The sequence below is a fragment of the Loxodonta africana genome, chromosome 2 (genome assembly GCF_030014295.1).
Source record: "Loxodonta africana isolate mLoxAfr1 chromosome 2, mLoxAfr1.hap2, whole genome shotgun sequence".
Lineage (NCBI taxonomy): Eukaryota > Metazoa > Chordata > Mammalia > Proboscidea > Elephantidae > Loxodonta > Loxodonta africana.
The window spans coordinates 68,310,947-68,335,620 of NC_087343.1; the positions used below are offsets into that span (position 1 = coordinate 68,310,947).

The following is a 24,674-nucleotide window of genomic DNA, read 5'->3' on the forward strand; positions in this document are numbered from 1 at the left end:
TACGTCGCCTGAGTCAGGAAAACTCTACTGTGGATTTTATTCTTCCACTTCCTTTAGGAAGGACACCACCCACCCCCTCATTCTCTATAAACTTCAATCTCCCACTTTCTCCAGGCTCCTTTCCCATTACCTCATCCTCCCAAACTGGAAACACAGAGATCTTTCTGGTCCACTATTTCTTGTGTATTAAGCACTACCAATGCTTCCTTGAAGGCTTTCACAGCCACCATCCCGGCAAGACTTTCCTCAAGCTGAATCTAGGATGAAGCAGTCGCTTTGTCGCTGCTCTCCTGGTCACCAGCCTCTTCACCTAATCCCGCTTGCATGAAATTGTTTTACTAAAATGATACTTGTATCTCATTTTTCTACTCTTCAAGAGCTCACAGTAATTTGCTGTTACCTATTCCATTACATATGAATTTGTCCCAGCTTGCTATAGAACTTTCTTTCTCTTCTTTCTAATATGAAAACAGGTGCCCTAGTGACACAGTGCTTAAGAGCTCAGCTGCTAACCAAAGTTCTGACAGTTAAAATCCACCAGCCACTCCTTGGAAACTCTGTGGAGCAGTTCCACTCTGTCCTATACGGTTGTTAGGAGTCAGAATTGACTAGACAGCAATGGGAATATGAAAACAAGGTCTAATTATACTACTGCTTTACTTTTCCCCTCATGAGACATTCATCTGTACACCCAAACAACTTCTTTCTCTTATGTAATGAAACGAATCCTACCAGCCTTTAAAGGCCAAGCTCATCCTCCACATTCAAGAATGCAGAATGAGTTGATTTCCCAAATTCCTTTCAATTGTCTCTCTACTGATCTCCTGCAGCAAATTATACCACGTATAGCACTTACATTGAGTTACTTATTTTCATTTCATCCCATCTAATTGTTTCCTATATGTAATCTTGTCTCTACAAACTAACATATTATGGAAATACATTTTTAATGGATTAAAAAAAGCTACATGTAAAATTCATCCCACGTGACAAAAAATATTTGCTTCAGACTCTCAAAATACAACAAACACATAAATTTTTATAAAAAAATAAAGTGTTTCTTGCCACTATTCAGATTTTTTATTTTTATATCACACAAATTGTGAAAATTCATGGAAGAAAAATGACAACAAAAAAAAGTGTAAGAAAATCATCCTTAGTCCCACCACAGAGATGGACATTCAAGATTTTTTCTTCCTCATATACACAAATGATTCTTCATATGCAAATATTTTATAACTTGCTTTTCTCATTAACGGTCTATTACTAGCATAGTTCAAAACAATACACATGCACTTATACATCATTTTGAATTATAATATTCCATTATATGGGTTATCATAATAAATTCACCCAAACCCTTATTACTGAAAATTTAGCCTCTGTGCAGTTTTTCAGTAGTATTAATATTGTTGTACTGTAATAGACATCTCTAAATATTTCCTCAGTCAGTGGTCTGACTATTTGCATGAAAGTATTTTCTTAAAGCAGAGTTATTAAACCAAAGAATTTAGAGGCTCATGATACTTCAGCTAAATTTATTCCAATTTATATTTTGTCAACTGTATGTATGAATGTTCATTGCCTTCATACCTTCACTTAATAATTAATATTACAATTTTTTTTAATCTCGTCAGCTTTTTATGGCATAGTTTTATCCACTGATAATCATTTCTCAAAATCATTATCAGTGTTAAGATTTGCCTTCTCCTCACTGTCCACTTCCCACCCAACCTTTCAGCACATATTTGGCAGGATTCTTTTAGAGGTGCTCTTTGGGTAAGTTTTGCACAGATCCCCTTTCTCCATCTTTACTTCTATTTCATTGTTCCCAGCCATCGTCTGGCAAGCCACCTGGGCAACTCCAAAAAAAGGGACTTCTCTCTCTATTCCTACTCACCTATATAGTCCATCCACTACACCACTACCACAGAATTCTTCTGAAACATATGACATACATCAGGTTATATCACTACCCTTCCTGAAACCTGCCAAGGCTTTCCATTTCAGCGATAAATAAATAAATAAATGTCCTTATTTGTCCTGGTCCTCCTTGGCCTGTCCCCTGGACTTCTGACCTAGGAGGTGAATCTGTATTTTGAGGAACTTAAATTTATGCCATTTGGAAGGCCTTCTTCATGAAGAATAATTCAAAATTAACTCCAGGATCTTGCAAGGACTGACACAAGTGAGGGATCCTAAAGTTTAAGCTTCTCTACATTTGTAGTAAATCTGCCTCAACTTGAACCCTGCAATTCTCTCCCTCATTTTACTCCACTTCAGTCTCACTGGACTTTGTTGATTTTTCCAAGCTTTTGCACTCTCTATTGACTCTGCCTGTAATGCCGTTCCTCCAAAACTTACTCTGGCTGATTCCTTCTGATTATTCAAGTTTCAGCTCTAAAGTCGTCTCTTCAGAGGTGTTTCTTGACATACAATATAATATAACTCCATATCCCCCCATTAGCCCCCATAAAAATCTTTTTTATCACAATATTCTATTTTCATTTTTTATAGTCCTTTACCAGTATATGGAAGTATCTTATTTATGTATTAGTTAGTTTATGTACCATGGACTCCCTCATCAAAATCCCAGAGAGTAAAACCATGTAATACTGTTCACCTTTGTGGTCTCCAGTGACTGGAGCAGTGTCAAACACATTCTATGTGTTCAACAAATATTTGCTAAGTCAGTAAAAGAGTGAATGAGTGAATATATGATATCCTAGGCAGGCAGATAGTTCACTTAGGTCTGGTACGATACCTACTTTATCTTTCAGAAATTTCTCAAAATATCTATCCTGTTGATGTCAAGTTTACCTCTTTATCCCCACTGATATAATCATTGTCGGTAATTTTTCCCATTTTTCTGTCTATTTGCTGCATTGGAAATTTGGGAGAAATGAAAATCAAAAGACTATCTGAAACTAGAAAATTTTCATATGATTTTAAAATTTTCCATTTTTAACTTTAACGAATTGTAGACAGGATAGAAACAATCTATAAACAACTTCTAACAGCTAATTTATTAAGGTGCATTGGACAGCCAGGACAAAATCCACACCTATCATGATACATGCTTGATCTAATCATAGAACTTTTTCAAAACAAGTCCTAAATTTCCCTCTGAGAGTGCATTTTGTCAAATAATATGCATTTCTAAATATATTCCTACTATTTTTTTTAAATGATAAGGGATTAAAATGAATTGTTTCATGGCATTTGTTCATATCTCTATACATGGTGCTTAAAGTCAAATTTATCAGAGATTTGGAACATCAGGCAATCAAAATTATACTTGACAAAATAACCACAAACCTGTCTTCTAGCTCCTTGTTAATATTTCCTGTTTGTGGGTTATTGCATAGATGAATCACTTTCTTCATTCCACATCCCTGGGTTTATGGTTTATCATTCACAAGCCCTGATATGAAAACTTCTTTATCATTTTATATATATATATATATGGCAGAAATCACATATATATCCTTCCTGACATTGAGCAGGGTATGTTCTCCTATTGATAAGGCTTTCGTTCTGGTTGTGAGAGGACAGAATTTACCTTTCATCTCTGGAAGTCATTTCCCAACTGTCACAAGATCTGAAATTGATGCATTGTTATGATACATGCTCTCCTCAAAAACCAGGTCGTTATGTGAAAATTGGTGTTGTGCAAAATTGAAGAATGACAACGTCAGATCACAAAATATTATGTGGAACACATATGCCCCTCTGGATCTGAGAGGCAGAAATTGTAGGTGGGTGCTACGTGTCTCACTAGTCATGAAAGGGTTATTGTGAGACGTATGTCATTAATCTGCAAAATAGTTGGATAGTAGATTTTTTACTATTGTCATAAATGTGAAATGTTGGATAACAAGATACCCAATATGTGAGGATCAAAAAGAAAACCAAACTTGTTGTTGTCAAGTCAATGCCAACTCATAGTGACCCTGTAGGGCAGAGTAGAACTGCCCCATCGGGTTTCCAAGGAGCACCTGGTGGATTTGAACTGCCAAACTTTTGGTTAGCAGTCGAACTCTTAACCACTATGCCAACAAGTTTTCCAGAGTAAGGAGTAGATGTATAATCTGTTGCTATTGAGTTGATTCTGACTCCTAGTGACCCTATAAGACAGAACAGAACTACCCCATAGGGTTTCCAAGGAGTGGCTGGTGGATTCAAACTGCCATTCTTTTGGTTAGCAGCTGTAGCCCTTAGTCACTGCCTAACCAGGGTTCCTAAATATTGATCAGTATTTTTCAAGTCCATTTGCAGTTAGTTTCCATTTATGATAAGTTCTAACTTGTCTCCTCAAAAAATATCTTCGTCAAGAGTATTTCCTGAAGAAAACATGCTGCCTTTCAACTATGAAATGCCAGACCATTCAGTGAATTAGGGAAAAGTTCCAGTGGCTCTTTATCATTGTTTGTGACTTCCGTATCCACTGCTGGGCTGGTGCAATAATGCTCCCTGGGATAAGTAGAAGACCAAGAGTAAATTCTTATAGGCCTTTTCTTATTCTTTCCTAAAGGGTTGAAGATGGCCCCAACATCATTTATCTCCTCTTTAAAGCCTCATAAAGTTATCATAGCCATCAAGCATACACATATCTTCATATCTGACAAGGCTCATGAGCCGCTATCAGGTATTTTATAACCCCTTTGTATTCCTTGTTTTTTGCATTTTAGAATCTGCCATGGAACTTTATTTTATTTTATTTTTTGCTTTGTTAATACCAATTTCTTAGGCCTAACCCTAGATCCCCATGCATCTGTCATTTTGTTGTATTGAGGGGGGTTGTGTGTTGCTGTGATGCTGGAAGCTATGCCACTGGTATTCAAATACCAGCAGGGTCACCCATGGCAGACAGGTCTCAGCTGAGCTTATAGAATAAAACAAGGAAGAAGGACCCAATGGTCTACTTCTGAAAAGAGTTAGCCAGTGAAAACATTATGAATAGCAGCAGAACAATTGTCTGATAAAATGTGGGAAGATGAGCCCCTCAGGTTGGATGGCACTCAAAATACAACTAGGGAAGAGCTGCCTCCTCAAAGTAGAGTTGACCTTAATGACATTGATGGAGTCAAGCTTTTCAGGACCTTCTTTTGCTGTACGGCATGATACAAAATGAGAAGAAACAGCTGCAAACATCCATTAATAATGGAAACCTGGAATGTACAAAGTATGAGTCCAGGAAAATTGGAAACATCAAAAATGAAATGGAACATATAAATGAAATGGAATGTATAAACATCGGTATCCTAGGGATTAGTGAGCTGAAATGGACTGGTTTTGATCATTTTGAATCAGACAATCTTATCGTCTACTACGCCAGGAATGACAACTTGAATGGCATTGTGTTCATCATCAAAAAGAACTTTTCAAAATCTATCCTGAAGTACAACGTTATCAGTGGTAGGATAATATCCATATGCCTACAAGGAAGACGAGGTAATATGACTATTATTCAAATTTACACACCAACCACATGGCCAAAGATGAAGAAATCAAAGATTTTTACCAAGTTCTGCAGTCTGAAATCAATCAAACATGCAATCAGGATGCGCTGATAATTATGGCGAGTGGAATTCGAAAGATGGAAACAAAGAAGAAGGATCAGTAGTTGGAAAATATGGCCTTGGTGATAGAAACGAAGCTGGAGATTGCATGATTGAATTTTGCAAGACCAATAACAACTTCTTCATTGCAAATACCTTTTTTCAACAATATAAATGGAGACTATACACATGGACCTTGTCAGATGGAATACACAGGAGTCAAATCCACTACATCAATTACTCATATGCAACTTCAAGTTGAAACTGAAGAAAATTAGAACAAGTCCATGAGAGCCAAAGTATGACTTTGAGTACAGTCCACCTGAATTTAGAAACCACCTCAAGAACAGATTTGATGCATTGAACACTAATGACCAAAGACCAGACGAGTTATAAAATAACATCAAGGACATTACACATGAAGAAAGCAAGAGGTTACTAAAAAGACAGAAGAGAAAGAAAAGACCTAAACAAATGTCAGAAGAGACTCTGAAACTTGCTCTTAAATGTAGACTAGCTAAAGAGAAAGGAAAAAAATGATGAAGTAAAAGAGTTGAACAGAAGATTTCAAAGGGCAGCTCGAGAAGACAAAGTAAAGTGTTATAATGATATGTGCAAAGACCTAGAGATGGTAAACCAAAAAGGAAGAACACCCTATGCATTTTTCAAGCTGAAAGGACTGAAGAAAAAATTCAAGCCTAGAGCTGCAATACTGAAGGATTCTACTGGGAAAATGTTAAATGACGCAGAAAGCATCAAAAGAAGATGGAAAGAATACACAGAGTCACTATTACAAAAGAACTGATTAATGTTCAACATTTTCAGGAGGTAACATATGATCAGGACTCGATGTTACTGAAGGAAGAAGTCCAGGCTGCACTGAGGGCACTGGCAAAGAACAAGGCTCTGGGAATCGATGGAATACTAACTGAGATGTTTCAACAAACAGATGCCACTCTTGAAGTGCTCACTCATCTATGCCAAGAAATTTGGAAGCCAGCTACCTGGCCAACCGACAGGAAGAGATCCACATTCATGCTTGTTCCCAAGAAAGGTGTCCCAACCGCATGCAGAAATTATCGAACATTATCATTAATATCACATGCAAGCAAAATTTTGCTGATGATCATGCAAAAGCGGCTGCAGCAGTGTATCTAGAGAATACCAGAAAGATGTTTACCCGTGTTTTACTGACTATGCTAAGGCATTCAACTGTGTGGATCATACCAAATATGGATATCACTGTGGAGAATGGGAATTCCAGAACACTTAATTGTGCTCATAAGGAATCTGTACACGAATCAAGAGGCGGTCCTTCAAACAGAAAAAGGGGATGCTTCACGGTTTATAGTCAGGAAAAGTGTGCATCAGGGTTTTACCCTTTCACCATACCTATTCAATCTGTATGATGAGAAATAATCGGAGAAGCTGGACTATATGAAGAAGAGCACAGCATCAGGATTAGAGGAAGACTCATTAACAACCTGCATTATGCAGATAACACAACCTCGCTTGCTGAAAGTGAAAAGGACTTGAAGGACTTACTGATGAAGATCAAAGACCACAGCCTTCAGTATGGATTACACCTCAACATAAAGAAAACAAAAATCCTCACAAATGGACCAATAAATAACACCATGACAAATGAAGAGGAGATTGAGGTTGTCAAGGATTTTATTTTATTTGGATCCACAATCAACCCCCATGGAAGCAACAGTCAAGAAATCAAAAGACGCATTGCATTGGGCAAATTGGCAGGAAAAAACCTCTTTACAATGTTGAAAATCAAAGACTTCACCTTGAGGACTAAGGTGTGCCTGACCCAAGGCATGTTGTTTTCAATCACCTCATATGCATGTGAAAGCTGAACAATGAATAAGGAAGACCGAAGAAGAATTGACACCTTTGAATTGCAGTGTTGGAGAAGAATATGGAATATACCATGGACTGTTAAAAGAACGACCAAATCTGCCTTGGAAGAAGTACAATCAGAATGCTTCTTATGAGCAAGGATGGAGAGACTACAAGTCACATACTTTGGACGTGTTGTCAGGAGGGATCAGTCCCTGGAGAACTTCATGCTTGGCAAAGTAGAGGGTCAGCAAAAAAGAGAAAAACCCTCAATGAGGTGGATTGACACAGTGGCTGCAACAATGGGCCCAAGCATAGCTACAATCCTGAGGATGGCGCAGGACTGTGCAGTGTTTCATTCTGTTGCGCACAGGGCTGTCATGAGTTGGCGCTGACTGACGGCACCTAACAACAACCCTAGACCCAAGAGACTTGATGGCACAGAGATTAAGCATTCCGCTAACCAAAAGGTCAGTAGTTCATATCCACCACTCACTCCATGGAAGAAAGATGTGACAGTCTACTTCCATAAAAATTACAGCCTTGGAAACCCTATGGGACAGTTCTACTCTGTCCTATAGAGCCACTATGAGTGGGAATCAACTCAGTATCAATGGGTACATTGGGTAACCCTAGACCCAGTCAATCAGAATCTCTAGGTGGGGAGATGCAACCACCCATATGTTTAAAAAACTCTCCTGGTAATCAAATATCTAGCCAGGATTGAGACCAACTATTGGAACATAAGTACTTACACACAATTCCTCCATCTTCAACACATTACTTCAGCTGATAATGTGGGGAGACTTAATCACAACTCACCTCCTGGCCATTCAACTTATCAAACAGCTTTGAAATACTGCTGTGGGGTCATTTTACCCCCTGATTTTCCTTATTCTCTGCTGTTTCTCTTAGTTTTCTGCCCAACTACTGGTAAACTAAAAATGGGTAGGAATTTCTTCCTTATCTTTGCTTACTCATCACTGACAGGCCTTATTCTCTGCTTCTGAGTCGTGTTCGTCTTCCCAGAGGTACTCCAGAGTTTATTCCAATCTATAACCTAAGTAATAAAGTGCTTAACCGCAGATAAAAGCAACCTTTGTGCTTCTCTAGTATATACAGGAAACCCTGTGGTGTGGTGGTTAAGAGCTGTGGCTGCTAACCAAAAGGTCAGCAGTTCAAATCCACCAGGTGCTTCCTGGAAAACTTATAGGGCAGTTCTACTCCATCCTGTAGGGTCATTATGAGTCGGAATAGACTCGACAGCAGCAGGTTTTTTTTTGTTTTTTTGTTTTTGGTTTAGTAGAGGTGCAGCAAAAAACGAAGGAAACCCTTGATCAGATGGACTGACACAATAGTTAACACAATGGACTGAAACATACCAATGATCCTGAAGATGGCACAAGACTGGGCAACCTTTGGTTCTGTTATATATAAAGTTGCCATGAGTCTGAGTCAATTTGATGGCAACTAACAACAACAATACCTGGCAGACACTCAGTAGTTATATTGAAATCAAATCCTTAGCCCAATCTGGTAGATTCTAAAATTTCAGGAAACCCTTGACTGACAGATGTGCAAATTGATAAGGGAAGATGGATGGCTTTGTAACTTTTTCCTATTCATTCACTTTCAAGAGTTTGTACTAATTGTCAGAAACATTTAAATAGAACTTATTCTAAATGATCTATATTTATACAAAGATATTTTAGACTGCAGCTCTTCTTTGCTTAAAATTACTTATCTCAATGATTAAAACAGAAGATATTGTGCATAATGTTAACTGTCTCCAAAATTCAGCTTATTGATCTTAATTTCTGGCCAAAATGACATTGTTGAAACAAATTTTGTGATGGAAATGTCAATGAATTTCTCTTCTCAGTTAAATCCTCTGAAAATCACTGACACCGTGTCCCAAGGCTAGCACTACAGTTAATAAGCATTAATGCTAGTTTCATTTCTCATTTAAATCTGTACCCTGTCCAATGGCATTCTGTTGAAAACTTATTTATTATTCAACAGCTAAAAGAGGAGTCATGACTTAGAACTTGCAGAGGAAGAACACGGAAAGGCTTAAGATGTGTCAGTTCCAGCATGGCTACATTAGCAAAATGTACAGGCTCAATTTGAGATTGAATTCACTTGAATATTATGACCAGTGCTAGACATAAATCTCAAGGTATTATTAAGCGGATTTAATTCTACATCAATAGAGTAATATGCTTTAATTGAAATGATCTGTGATTATTCAATGTTGAATAATAGATAGAGTGGTAACCTTATTTCTCTTGGATTTTTCATTTAACTGAGAAGACAAGAGAATAGAAGAGCAGAACTTCCTGCACACTAGCACTTTTAACCTATTTTTTTTCCCCTGGGAACATAAAAAGCCAGCATCTTAATTCTGTTCCTACCATTATACAGAGAGAGAGAATAGATACAGTATACATATGAATATGGATACAGATATACAGATACAGATATAGATATGCTCAGCTGTTAACCAAATGGTTGGCAGTTCAAACCCACGAGCAGCTCCACAGGAGAAAATACCTGGAGATCTACTCCCATAAAGATTACAGCCTAGGAAACCCAATGGGGCAGTTCTCCTCTGTCATATAGGGTCCACATGAGTCTCAATCGACTTGAAGGTACACAACAACAGCAACAACAAACCATTGCTGTCAAGTTGATTCCTACTTGTGGTGACCGCATACGTTACAGAGTAGAACTGATCCATAGGGTTTTCTTGGCAGTGATCTTACAGGAGCAGACCACTGGGCCTTTCTTCCACAGCATCTCTGGTGGGTTCTAATTACCATCTTCTGGGTTAGCAGCCAATTGCCAATGGTTTGCGCCAGGGATTTCAATGATCTGTGGGAGGGATCTGGGGTCACTAACCATCCATGTAACCTTAGGATGATGACTTAAATTGGCCGTGTCTGTTTGCAACTGTAGAAAGACATATTTATTTTGAAACTCATCCATTTCCACATCCCAAGAATGATAAAAGAATTATATGACATTTTATGTGTGAAAGTTCCTGGAAAGGGTAGCAGGCATTACAAAAACAGTGTGGAGTTTATGGCATTTTTGTTCTTGTATTCTTCTTAAATGAGTGCATCACTCCTTTCCTGGACATAAAAGTATCTCAAATGTTTTTCTTTCTAAAACATAAGAAGGAGATCATATACCCATACCCATTTATTTAGATCAGGGTTTCTCAGCCTCAGCACTATGGATATTTTGAGCCAGAAAATTCTTTGTTGTGGGGCTGTCCTGTGCATTGTAGGATGCTTAGCAGCACCTCTGGCCTCTACCCAATAGATGTCAGTATCACACCTCCAGTTGTAACAATCAAGATTTGTCTCTAAGTATTGAGATGTCATGGGGCTGTTAACCAATGTCATAAAACAATATGTGTACTGTTTAATGAGAAACTAGTCTGTTCTGTAAACCTTCATCTAAAGTACAATAAAAAAAAAAAATGTCTCCAGACATTGTTAAATGTCCCCTGGATGGGGGGGGGGGTATCCCCAGTTGATAACTAATTATCTGTACACTATTTTAGACATGTGAACATAAGTCTAATTTGTTGAAAATATACCATACGTTATAAAGACATGCTTAAGTAAGCCAGATAACAAATCATAAGTGTATATGTAATGTGTGTGTAAATGTTCATGAAAAATCAGTGACAAGCCTGCCAACCCATTATTAGTACAGTAGATGTTATTAAAATTAAGTGATTAAAAGAGTAAGAAGCAATTAAAACAACCATTATGAAAAGTTAAACATCAAAAAACTATCAAGGTAAGAGCACATTAGAAATGAACACTAATTTAATATTCAAAATGATTGGATACAGTATCATTAAAACAAATGCAAGTAAGAAATAGATAACTAAGGCAATTTAAAAAAACAAATTAAAAAACCTTTGCCATCAAGGCAATTCTGACTCACAGTGACCCTATAGCACAGGGTAGAACTGCCCCATAGGGTTTTCAAGGCTATAAAGCTTTACGGAAGCAGATTGCCACATTTTCTTCCACGGAGCAGCTGGGGGGCTTGAACCATCGATGTTTCAGTTAGCAGGCAAGCATTTAACCACTGTACCCCCAGGGCTCCTTAAGTCAATTCAACATTAATATTTTTCCTAAATAGCTAAAGCAAAATGTCTTCAGATGACAACAATCGAGTGCGTGTTGAACTTAATTATATAACAATTAAGAATGAGAACAATGGCCCAGATTCTCCATATTTTGTAAATTTCACAGTCAGCCCTTGAAGTCCCCATTATTTTATGATACTTTATCAGGATTAAAATACAACAAAAGCAAAAAATATCATTTCCTCACATTTTATGGGTTTCATTGCTGTTGTTTTGGCAGCTCAAGTGTACTAGCCATCTGGTTTCTCTGGAGAGGCTTATGAGTGATAACGGTGTGATTCTTTGTGAAAACCATTATGAACTGAAAGCAATAAGTTCCTCCAACAGAGTCAAAGACTACCCAAACAGAGAAAGAGAAGGAGAGCAACAGCAAGAACAACAGAGTGAGCACTGTAGGATCAGGCAAAGCAAAGACAAGGAGGAAGGAAGATGGATGCTACGTTTTCTAATATTTTACCAGTTATTAAATCTATTCTTATTCTTATGCATTACCTTCTTTCTTTCAAAGAAAAGCTCTATCATCTGAACAATGCTAGTTTGTAAGATGCCCTTTTCTTTCTCCCTCAGACATTTAAAAAAAAAATTAAAAATAGCTAACTCTGACTTCTACTTAACTCTGCCTTTTCTTTCATGCGATTAAAAAATAAGAGTATTATCATTTAAAATAATATCATATATAATTTCCCTCCCCCATCTGTAACTACTAAATGAAAGACCCAATCACAGGTACTTAACCTTGAGTAAAGATTAAATAGTATTTGTTAAAAACCAAAACCAAACCCATTGCCGTCGAGTAGATTCCAAGTCATAGCAACCCTATAGGATGGAGTAGAACAGCCCCACAGGGTTTCCAAGGAGTGGCTGGTCGATTGGAACTGCCAACCTTTTGATTAGCAGCTGTAGCTCTTAACTGCTATGATACCAGAGTTTCCAATATTTGTTAAGTAGTTACTATATAGCAGACTTTTTGCTAAATGCCTCCAGATATTATCTCATTTAACTTTAGCACCAGATCAGGAGGAGTTGGTCATATTGAGGGCAGTAAACTTGAATATGGGGGATCTTTTTTCTCAGAGAATAATAATTTAATAATAGTACTCAAGATAGAATGAAAAGGAGAGGCATGCAAGAGAAGAGGAGACAATTCAGGAAACTATAACAATCATACAATCATCCAGGCATGAACTAAAACCTAGAATTAGAACCTGGGCGATAAAAAAGTAGAAAGGTCATATATGAGAGGCACAAAAATGGAGTAATATGACTCTGTGATGGGGGCAAGTGGGAAGAGACTTTGAAATAAGTAAGTAGTCAGCCATTCCTGTGGATCCAGTTTGCTACAGATTCTTGGAGGAACAATGGTGAAGTGGAAGAAATCGGGGCAACTGCACATCCCCTAGAATAATCCCATATGCTATGATTCTCCCATTTCCTCAATTTTGAATCATGCCAAAGATGACAGAGGAGCAAGCCAGGCAAGAAGGAACAAATTTGCTGTATCTTAACGATCAGCCAAACTCTGAGGCAATTTTCAATAAGTACTGCTACAACCAGGAATTCCACCTTTTTATCTGGCTCCTTGTAACAGATTCTCCAGCTCAGCTGTGCCTTCATCTCGCCTGGTTAACTGGGGGATCCATCTGGATATGTAACTCTCTGAGGGTACTATTTAAAAGTTGATCTTGATACAGGATCTTCTCTCCTCTCCACAGCTTCAAATGTTCTCTCTGCCTCTTCATACATTCTCCCCGTACCTCCTATCCCATAGAGTATCTGCACCTCAAAGCTTAACCCTCCAAACTATTTATCTTCAAGACTAGACTCCCTCAAGAGTCTTCATTTTCTTCTCTGTTTTTTCTATTTTCCCAATCTCTGTAGACATACATTGGCCTCCTTGATCTGAAGAATGAGAAGAATATATACATATATATATATATATATTTCACCTAACCCTTCCCTTTTGTCTTGTCTGATTCGTGTCACAATATATCCTCTCACACTAGTGTTCTACATGCACTGATTGCATGCCATGCCTTCCCTTATCACTCTTCAGCCTAGCTGATTTATTCCCCTTGTATACTACTGAATTTGGATTCTGGAAATGTATCAAAGACCTATTCTTCTCCCTGATATTAGCACCTTCTACACTACAAGCATGCAACTGCAAATAAATGCACAAAAATCAATTATATTTCTATACGCTAGCAATGAACAATCTGAAAACAAAATTAACAATTCCATTTGCAATAGCATAAAAAGTAATAAAATACCTACAAATAAATTAAACCAAAAACAGTGCAAATTCTGTGCTCTGAAAATGACATATATGTTGAAATAAATTTAAAAAATACCTAAATAAGTGGAAAAATATCTCCTGTTTCATGGGTTGGAAGATTTAATATTGTTAAAATGGCAACACTCTCCAAACTGATCAACAGATTCAACGCAATCCTTGTTCAAATCTTAGTAGCTCTTTTTTCTCTTTTGTGCAGAAACTGACAAGCTGATCTTAAAATTCATACAAAAATTCAAGGGTTCCAAAAGAGACAAAACAACATTGAAAAAGAAGAGCAAAGTTTGAGGATTCACAAGTCATAATTTTAAAAATACTACATTAATCAAGACAGTGTGGTACTGGCAAAAGGATAGACATATAGAACATGAAATGGAATTGAGAGTCCAGAAATAAGCCTGTATATTAATATTCAAGTGATCTTCCTCAAGGGTGTATTCAGCTGCTGAGTCAGTTGAGGTCTAGCTGGTCCATAATAGCCTCAGCTGGAATGTATCATCTCTGCTTCATGTGTTCTCTAAATCTCATGCAAGTGAGCACAGGCTTGTTCACATGGCAGAGTTCCAAGGGAGCAAGAGAAGAGCAAAATGTTTCTTGAGGTCTGTGGTTGGAAAAGGCATCACATCAATTCTACCCCAGTTTATTAATCAGAGAAAGTCACAAGGACAGCCCAAATTCAAAGGGTGAAAAAGTAGGCTCCATATATTGATGGGAGAAGCTGAAAATCACATTACTAAAAGAGTAGATACATGGAAGAGAATAATCATGACTATTTTTGCAAACAATCCACCACAGAGACTTCATCTGATTTGTTCACTGCTGTATTTTGAGTACCTAGAAGAGTGCCTGGTACATAACCCAACAAAACCCCTATAGGACAGGGTAGAACTGCCCCATAGAGTTTCCAAGGAGCGCCTGGCGGATTCGAACTGCCGACCTCTTGGTTAACAGTCATAGCATTTAATCACTACGCCTCCAGTGTTTCCTCTGGTACATAAGAGCTCAAGAAATGGTAATCGAATGAATGAATGAATGCAATAAACCACATTTTGGGGGAATATTGTAAATGGAGTCCTACCTCTACTGTTCTTTTAAAGCTAAAACCAAATTTCACAGACGAATTTCTCTCTTCTTTTGTTCTTGCAAAGTCAGAATAATTGCTTCCAGAAACCATGAAGCACACCATATTTCATAGAATGATTCTCCTCCAAGGGCCTTGGAGAAGTTTCAAAACACTTTCTCATCAATCTCAACAACCTAATTTACAAGATAGGTGAGTCCTGTTACCTTCTCTTTCCTTTTCACTTTCCTTCTTCCCCCAGCTAGTCTACTTTTCTTTTTGCAAAGTTGAAACCAACTGATAGATGTCGACGAGTCTGTAGACCCTACTTATTTCCCTACCCATGTCACTGCCACATAAGCAAAATAAGCAAGAATGTAGAAATAATTCACTGGCTACTTTAGCTTAATGGGTCTAGATTTTCCAGGAATATCCAGTTTAAGGATCAAAGGGGTTTGCTGGGATTCTCTACAAATGGGCTTCAAAGCAAACTGGATTGCTCTGCTGTCCACTTGGTCAACTGAACGGATCCTATATCTTCTGGGCTTCATGCACTATTCTTAACAAATTGCAAAATGTGGTGTATTTGGGTTACTCTTCCTAAGAGGAATCCGCCAGGTGCTCCTTGGAAACTCTATGGGGCAGTTCTACTCTGTCCTATAGGGTCGCTATGAGTCAGAATCGACTCGACGGCAGTGGGTTTTTTTCCTAAAAGGCTGTTGTGGTCCCTTGGAATTGCACCCTCTTCAAAAACAGCTAACATGTTCAACTAAAAATATAACAATAATCAGGCAATTGATCCAAACATTCCTTTATGAGGTAGAATTCCTAACATATTCACCCAAGTGACAGATTGTTCAAATGCTGTTACATGTATCTAAACCTTCCCTAGCAGGCCCCTGCAATCTGGGCTGGAAATTCTTTGTTAAAAAAAGAAAGACAAAGCCTTTCCCCACTCACAGATGAAGCTGCAAAAGCGAAGTCTCATAGGAGAAACAACCTCTGACTTCCTCTTTTCTGTTACTCACCCAAATCTCCGTGGCTCAGAACCTCCTCAGCATCTTTGACTCTCTCTCTCTTCACAACCAGATGCCAGGTCCTGCCAGTTCTTTCTTTGATGTCTTTTTCAGAGCCCTCTGTTGTTTTCCATTCCTCTGTCAGCATCTGACATTCAGACCTTTATTGCTCCACACTTGCACATTGAAATTGCCTTCAAACAGAACACTTTTGCTTTGATTATTAGTGGTTCCCATTGACTAAAACTAAAGTTTTAGCTTTTTTAACCTGGTACTTAAGTGCCTCCACAAATGATCTCTAGCACCTTTGTCTATACTTATCACCCACCATTATATGAGTATTGTGCTTTGGAAAAATGGTCTAATTTCTAATCTCCATAAAGACCTGCTGCCTTGAATTTAAATGGTATGTTACGTGTGAAATTCACTTGGCGAAAATCACAGGTATTACATAACTGTGAATTATTCTGCCTTGGACCTATCCCTAATTAGCTCCTTTAATATTTTAATGATTTTCTTCTGATTCATGGCCTCTGTATTTCTTTTATCTAGTTATCCCAATCCTCATCCCTTTCTCTTTAGACCTATACTCTCTATCTCTTCCCAGACCCTTTGGATTGACAAAATATGTGGGTGGTTTTGAGTCTGCATCTTTCTCTAAGATCACCACCACCATACTCAACCCAGTCTATCAACATCCAGCAATTAAGCCCAAAATTTCATCCCATATCCTCAATTCCCAGGAAGAAGGGATAAGGTTGTTTTTTACCACTTTGCTAAAAAAAAATCTATCTTCCTACAACCCCTTCCTGCTACCTCATATCTCCAAAGCTCAATCCTGGACCTCTACACAGCCCAAACTAATATTTGTTCTCTGAATGTTTATAGGTCTAAGACCCTATGATCCATCCTATTTATTTGGCACTTACATGCTGCTACAACTGGTTGCTTACCCCTAGTAGTTTATTCTTGTATACACAAGGAGGCTGAAAGCTCATTCACGGTGGGTGACTACAGTATCTTACATCAATTTGTAGCCCCATTTTTCAGCATTATGGAAGAGTGCCTGACATATGATGGCTGTTGGTTAGTTAGTGGGTTGATTAGTCACACTGGGGTGACTGATAACAATTCACTGTCTTAGTTAAGATTTTGTAAGAGGCCTCAGGAAGGCCTGTGGAAAACAGGAGGGCATTGTGTCCCTGAAAGAAGAGATGCCAGAGCAAGAAACAAAGGCCCAGACGGGTATATTCAGAATCTAAAAAGCAAAAGTGTCAACTTCAGCATTTTACTCAAAGTCAGGCATGCATTTATGTAATGCTTTTCAACTGAGAAACTGAAGATAGCTCTCATTCTCTCAATTCTTTGGCCTCTGCATTTCATTATTGGGAGGATATATATATGCATACATTGCCTAAACCAGACTTCCAGCAGCCTCAGAGTTCTCTCTGCCATAATAGCCCTGACTTTTGTTTACCTTGGGGTTACCCGGGGCTTTCTTGCCCTGCAGCAGTGATTCTAACACCAGAAAGCAGTGGGACTTACAAACCTATCTGTAGATCATTTCAGGAAAGTGTAACAAGGGGAACAACAGGTGTTGCTGATTATTTCTGCGACGAGTGAAAGAATTAATTTTTAGGTAGTATTTTACATCTTTCACACGAAATACATCTTTCACACAGAACACCACTATCAAATGAGATTCAGGCAGAAATAAAAATCCTCCTCCACTTTTAAGTGAGTAATAAACACCAAAACAGATGAGTTGCTTGTTTTGAAACCAAGCGTGGCCATTTCCTTCCAGCTGGAAGTTGTAGGGAAGATGGAGGAGAGGCCTCAGCACTGTCCACTGCTTAAGAAAGGTTTTTAAAAGAGCAAATGGGCCGCTGTTGCTCTTACCTGAGGCTGCAGCTCTCTTTGGCATGTTCCCACACCTTGCCCCTATTAACTAGATGGATGCCTGAGTTTTATCTGCAAAAGTTATTCAGGGAAGATGCGTGGCTTCATGCCTGAAGGATGAGAAGTAACTGTATCTTTACAGGTCCAGATTTTTAAAAAGAAATCACTCATCTAGAATGTGTTTCAGTGCTGAAAACTAAACTTACTCATCTAAATGTCGTATCCCTGTCCTGCAGAGCAGGATCTTCTATTGATAACTGTTTTTTTTTAATCTAATTTTAAAATCATTCAAAGAAAAACAAGTACACAGATATTCTGATTAAAATAAAATGCATGTGTAATTATATCAGTTTATTGTAGCATTACCATAATTAAAGTCTTTTATGTCACAGGGAAAAGTGAAGGCCAATTTTGATGCATAAATACTTTGCCTTAATCCAAATACTTAAAAAAAAAATAAAAAGCATCGGGGACTATTTAGAGCTACGCAGCACTTTTGCACTTCTTCCTCTCCTTTCTCTATTGCCTTGGCAATTATGACCCAAATTGAATGCTCCTTCCCCCTTCTGGCATAAATCCTCCAAAGCAGGAGGAATGCATGTCCAAAAGCCATTGTCATACAGTTCTGTAAAAGACACAAATCAATGGAAGTCTTAAAACTTAAAATGTGGTACTTGCTGCCCAAGGCATAGTTTAGATGTGCACATTTTGGTTTCAAATGATTTTAAATACAGAATTTGTTCTCAAAATTTAGTAAAACATACAGAAAAGTTTGTTTTCTCATATAGCTCTATTTTCATTATTGTAGGCAAAAAAGGAATTGAAGTTTCCAACGGCTAATGTTGGACTGGAGAAGTCTTACCTTATCTTCTCCACCACAGCCCTTTGTCAAGGTCACATATGTATAGCCAAACCACCCTTTGAGTTCTCAAAGTTCTTATGCTTTCTCTATTTTAACAGCATATGACGCCCACCCCCATTTTAAGTTGAAGAAAAAGACATCAAATGGAAGTTTTGTTCAGTCTGATAAACAATAAAATGGCTTCAGTGATAATGCTGCTTTTTACCCTCTTAACTAAAAACACAAGTGACCTTTTCAAAGGCAACTTTTACAAATTGTAACTACAACAGTTCTCAAAACAGCTGAAGCAAACATTCAAAAGTTACAGTTGAAGAGGGAAGTAAAAATCAGTAACTTTCTGCAAGTACTGGAAAATGAAACGACTCTTCAAAAAATTAGAGGCTAGATCTAACAATGTCAAACCTCTCGACCCTCATCACATGGTTAGAAACTTACATTCAAACTGAACACCGAGGAAACTTCCCTTTCCGGGGACAGCAAAATTATAACCGGTTTCTCAGCAGGAGAGCGAGGCTGAAAGAGTAACTGTTCAGAGAGGCAAGGGAGGATCTCTAGAATGCTTCGCAAATTCAAGCGACAAGAAGCTAGCTTTCCCATACTTCTGTGGAGCAATTCTGTCACAACAGGGAGAAAATAAAACCCTGTACAAGATTCTCAGTGGCTTCCCAGAAGGCCCACCCCTAGCTGGTCCCTTGGGGTCTCCCGCCTTTGAGGTGCTAAACTTAAATCTGGACCCACTCGAAAGTTATGGTAACTTCCCTTAAGTCCTGTACGTCCTACAGAACAAATCCAGCGCGGTATTCGGAGCTAGTCCTCCACGGAAAAGGACCAGGGGATCAATTATTTGGCGACAGTACACGCGGAATTGCGTTGAGTCAAAAACGACTCTGTTGCAACTGGTTTGCTTTTTTTTTCAGTCCACATACTTTGGGATCAAACTGCCCTTCCTTGTTTCACTGGGAGCGCAGGCTAGAGCCTCTGCCTCTGCGCACCCCTGGGCGCCCTCCCTCTTCGCCGCCTGCTGGGCGTCTCTACCACCTCTTGGTCTGTCCGACCATAAGAGGGCTCGGACCTAGTGCCGCCGACTTCCGCAAAGCCTGTTGTCTCCTGGAGCACCCGCGCGTCCTGGGGAGTTTGGATCCGGGGCAGAGACAGGCAGCCGCGCAAGCCCAGCGCAAACCAGACCGCGTACAGCACACAGCAGAGCGCAGGACCCCAGGCTGCTGGGCGTCCCCGGTGCACACACAGCGGCCAAGGGCGCCTCCCGCAGTGGGTAAGTGGCGATGCCAGCACGTGCAGACTCGGCAGCAGCAGCCTGTACAGAAGGAAGCTCGCTTTCCTCTTCCCATCGTAGATTGTCAGTTTCTTTGGTGTGTGTTGACACCTAGGCAAACCCGAACAAAGCTCTCTGCACTCCCTCCTCACTCTCCCCCACTGTCCAGCCGTTTACTTACGAGTCCACTCTAAGAGACACCTTCCGGCCACTTGCTTTGAATTCTAGAAAACAAAGCAAGCAGGGGCTGTGCATAGGAAAGTTATCCTAAGTAGTCTACGCGAGGGGGGGGGGTGGATTCCTGGGGTGTCTTCCGCGGGAAAAGCTGACCCTCCCACCTTTCCAGACAAGCAAATTAGTATAGAGAAGACAGCAAAGGAGAAAAGAGATCACGAGATCTAAAGAAAGTGAAGTTTCCTATAGCAAGAGGGCGCGGGAAATGGAGCAAAATCCTGAACTTTAAGTTCAAGTTCTAGAAGTGGGGCGCTCAGGTAGGTGTCATTAGTACATGCAGTTGCTGTAAGAAGAGTTCACTTTCTGTTTGAATTTTCTGCCCTAAATTACTGAGGTTTAAACATTATGCCGAGAAGATTTTGGGGGTAGGGGGTAGGCAGAAGAGGGAGGAGGCAAATGCTGGAACCAAAACGGATGCAGAGGCCAAAGTCTGAGCCAAGGTCGCCTCGAGAAGCTTGGCCCTCCTTTCTGAGCATTCTTCCCCCACCGCTGGGGCCTCTTTGCACAAAGCGCCCTTCCCCGGTGCGGGGAGGACAGGGCCTGGAAGCCGCCGGGGCACAGCAGCTAGCTGGGGAAGTAACGGGAAAAGTAGCAAGTCATAGTGGTTGTTGTTTCCAGAGGGACTTAGGGAGGCAAAGGGGGCAGGACGAGTCCTATAGCTCCCTACTTGCTGGCTACTCCTCCATCATCGGCGGCAGAACTTGCACTTAATGATCTTCTTAAATGCGTTTTGGAAGTCCTTGTTGAAGTAGGCGTAGATGACAGGGTTGAGCAGGGAGTTGGAGTAGCCCAGCCAGTTGATTATGGCGCCCAACAGGGCGGGAATGTGGCAGCTGCTCTCGCAGAAGGGCAGAAGCAGGGCTACGATGAAGAAGGGTAACCAGCAGAGGATGAAAGTGCCCATGATGATGCCCAACGTCTTCACTGTCTTCCTTTCGCGAGCTAGGGCCATCTTTCGCTTGGCTTCAGCGTTGCGTTCATTTTTCCTCTCGAAAGAGATGGGCGCACTGGGGGCCGCACTAGGCAGTGGCAGGTGTTCTTTGGAGTTGCCCAGGTGGTGCACCTCGATCACCTCCAGGGCGGCGCCGTAGTCGCCCTGTCTCACCGCGCCATTTGCGCAAGAAGCACCCCCTGCCTTGTTCTCCACACCCCGCCTCCAGTCCCTGTTCTCTAGCTCTCCATTCACGCTCTTCTTAGGCTCCCGGGCTAGCAAGGCCCCACGGCGGTTGTCTGCTCCCTTCTTTTCCTCCTTTTTAACTGTCTTGCGGATGCGGAAGCGCGCAGCTCGAAAAATGCGCCCGTAGAGAACAAGCATGAGCATCAGCGGGATATAGAAAGCGCCAAAGGTGGAGTAAATGGTGTAGCCGTGGTCCTTGCTGATGGTGCACGCGTCGGGGTCCGAGCGGTCTTTGGGGGTGCGCCAGCCCAGCATGGGCGGGATAGAGATTAGGAAGCCAATGAGCCAAGTGAGCGAGATGAGCGCAGCGGCGCGCCGGGGTGTCCGCTTGTTCACGTAGTCGATGGGGTCTGTGATTGCCCAGTACCTGTCCAGCGCGATGGCGCACAGGTGCAGAATGGATGAGGTGCAGCACAACACGTCAAGGGCGATGAACAGGTCACAGGTGACCTGGCCCAGCGTCCACTTGTTGAGCACCTGGTAGAGCGCGGCCATGGGCAGCACTAGCACCGACACCATGAGGTCGGTGACGGCCAGCGAGCCGATTAGATAGTTGGCCACATTCTGCAGGGAGCGCTCCAGGGCGATGGCGGCCACCACGCAGGCATTGCCCAGCACCGCGCAGAAAATGAGAGTGCCCAGCAGCAACGAGGTGATCACTTGGTAGCTAAGAGTCACGTCGGATGTGTCAGTAGCATTGCCCCCTGCCCCGAAGGGACCCTCCGCCGAGGTGGTATTGTTGCTCTGGGCAGGGCTGAGCACATCCATGCCTGTGAGCCCAGCCAGGGCAGGGGAGGGGAGAAAGCTCGGAGCGAGTATTCCCCCCTGGCTCCTCCCCCTAGGGTCTTCCTCTCCTTTCTCCTGGGCGTTTCGGGAGAGGAGGTGCAGGGACCTGGGCGGGAAGTTCTTACTTCTCTGGAGAAGGCATCCCCGCGGAGCGGCTTCTAGGCGCTGCCTGAGCTTCGGAGGTCCCGAGCGATCAGAGACTCCAGCTGGGGCACGCTCAGCAGTAGAGAGGTAGCTGTAACATCTGTCTCTTGTCCGTTTTACTTTGCCGCTTCCCAACTGGCTGCCTGAGCAGGAGTCTCTCCACTAGTAAACAGTCTCCAATCCCAGAAGGGGCTGGAACAGAGAAACCCCATCCTCCACGGTCATTCTGTGACCCTCCTCTCTCTCCGTCTCTACCACTGTCTACTCCACTCTCTTCTTCTCTCCAGCCTCCTTCCTCCTCCTCCCCGCTTTTTCCCACTAGCCTTCCTTTTCGGTCTCCCTCTCCCTTCTCACTCCCCTTTCTTTATCCCTCTGTGTGTCGCTCCAACAGCCAATCTCCCTCCCTCCCACGCCATCACTTCCCTCCTCACACTTCCCCAACCCTGTCTCCTTCCTCCGGCTCCTTCCCGCACCCCACCCCCAGCTTGGCGTTTTACTTTCAAGCCCTGTTGTCGATACTCAGAACTAGCTTACACACACCAGATTCTCTGTTCAGACCAACATTACAGCAAGTAAACTCCGCCTCCTACCCAGCCAAAGTCAAGGGGAAATTTATTTTTTAGCTACCCATTGCCTCAGATTTCTGTCAGATTCTTAAGTAGTGTCAAGATCACAGAATGGAAATAGGAAAGAAGACACACGGAGCGGGAATGGGAGGTGGACAGCCCTGGTTGGTCCATAAATCATTGTTAATTGATGGGCTTAAAAAAAAAAAACCCTTTAATTATCTCACAGTCCAGCCTAACTCCCTTGGGAAGGATGTTGCATGTGACTTTTTTTTCCTTCTTCTTCATATTCTTGGGGAATTGGGGGAGAAAGGAATTATAAAGGACGTGTCAAAAGGACAAGGACAGGTAAACAGCTGCATCTCAAAGTAAAGGAAGAACCCAATTCGGTATGTAATCGACACACACACACTACACACACAACACCTTTCTATCACCACTACCCGTTTAATTGAAGTGAGCAATGACACTTTCCATAGCTTTGGGGCCAGTAAATTTGGGGAAGGAAATATTTTGCCTATGAGTTGTAAAAGAGGCCGGGGCGTTTCACACGACTTCTCGCCGTTCTTACCAAAGCCTACAAACCTCTAGGGAGGGCTTAGTGGAATCCCTGGTCGCTTGCCGCTGAGCTTCTAAAACGCTGAAACTATGTTCAGCACCAGGGACAGCTCTAATCAATAAGGGCTTATATCGCCACCTTCCGGCAAACGCTTTAGAGCGCCTTCTGGAAGCCCTTGATTTGCAGAAATTAAACAGGTATTGAGGAAATTCCACACCTCAAGAAAAAGAAAGATAGTTTAAAAGAAAGGTAACATTCAGGTTTTTTTTATTTTATTTTATTCAAAAATTATTTTAGTGCCCTTTTTATTGTAACCTTTATATGTCAAGCTTATTAAATTTTCTAGTTCACTGTCGTTCAAAAATTCCATGTGGGAATGCAGTTTTAAAAGACCTAGGCAAACATCTTCACCTGTTTGGGCTTTGCGCTGGCAAATGCTGCAATTTGGGACTCACACAATTGCACACATTCACCTTTAACTGCAAAAACAAAAAACAAAACAGTATTGAATTTTCAAAATGGGGATGATTATACATAGAAAACAAAGAGGCTTCTATGGGTTTTTTTCCTAAACTGTTTTCTTACCAAGAAAACCAAAATTAATTTCCTCTGAATATAGTAAAGAATGGGATTATTAATCAATTAGAATAAACAGAACACAGCAAGTTTCATGAATACAACCTGATACATGACTGAAGTGAAGGAAAAATGTAAAATGCACTTCCCAAAACAGGTGATCCTAGATAATGTACACAAATTCACTACACAGATTGTACCAGTCTTAATATTGTGTTCAGTTCAAATGTGAGTTCTCAGCTTCACAGCTTTGAATTCTCCAAAACCCAATAAAAGAGCAATCACTGAACCACCAAAGAATACCCAATTGGGTCGATGCAGATGGTAGAGGAGCAGTGTAAAAGTGTTTGAAGATGGATTGTTTTACAACCCAGTGCTGGGCACAGTTCCCACGCAATCATTTCAGTATGCCACAATAATGGATCTGCCATTTATGATGATTCATAGCATTGAAAAGAAATAGGTAAGTATACATGGCAATGCTGGCTACAGACTCTGAGGAAGCCTTTATAAGATTCCTTCAGGTACCCATTCCTCCTATAAAAATGTTGTTACAAATACAGAACTAAATAGCTCTGTTAAAATACAGTTGCAGGTCTGGAATCTCCACAAACTTTTAGAAATATAGTTGATAATAGAAACAAAG

The 24,674-nt window shown here is 40.8% G+C and overlaps 1 protein-coding gene across 1 annotated transcript; it reads right to left on the bottom strand.

The window, feature by feature from the left end:
- Window positions 1-20,905: 20,905 nt before the first annotated feature.
- HTR1A (5-hydroxytryptamine receptor 1A) lies at window positions 20,906-22,464 on the bottom strand. Its single transcript, XM_003408057.4, has one exon. The coding sequence runs from the start codon at window positions 22,163-22,165 to the stop codon at window positions 20,906-20,908; it is 1,260 nt and encodes a 419-aa protein (XP_003408105.1). The 5' UTR covers window positions 22,166-22,464.
- Between the last annotated feature and the right edge of the window lie 2,210 nt (window positions 22,465-24,674).

Coding starts and splice junctions, on each gene's coding strand:
- HTR1A (XM_003408057.4), bottom strand. CDS start 22,165: ATGGATGTGCTCAGCCCTGCCCAGAGCAACAATACCACCTCGGCGGAG.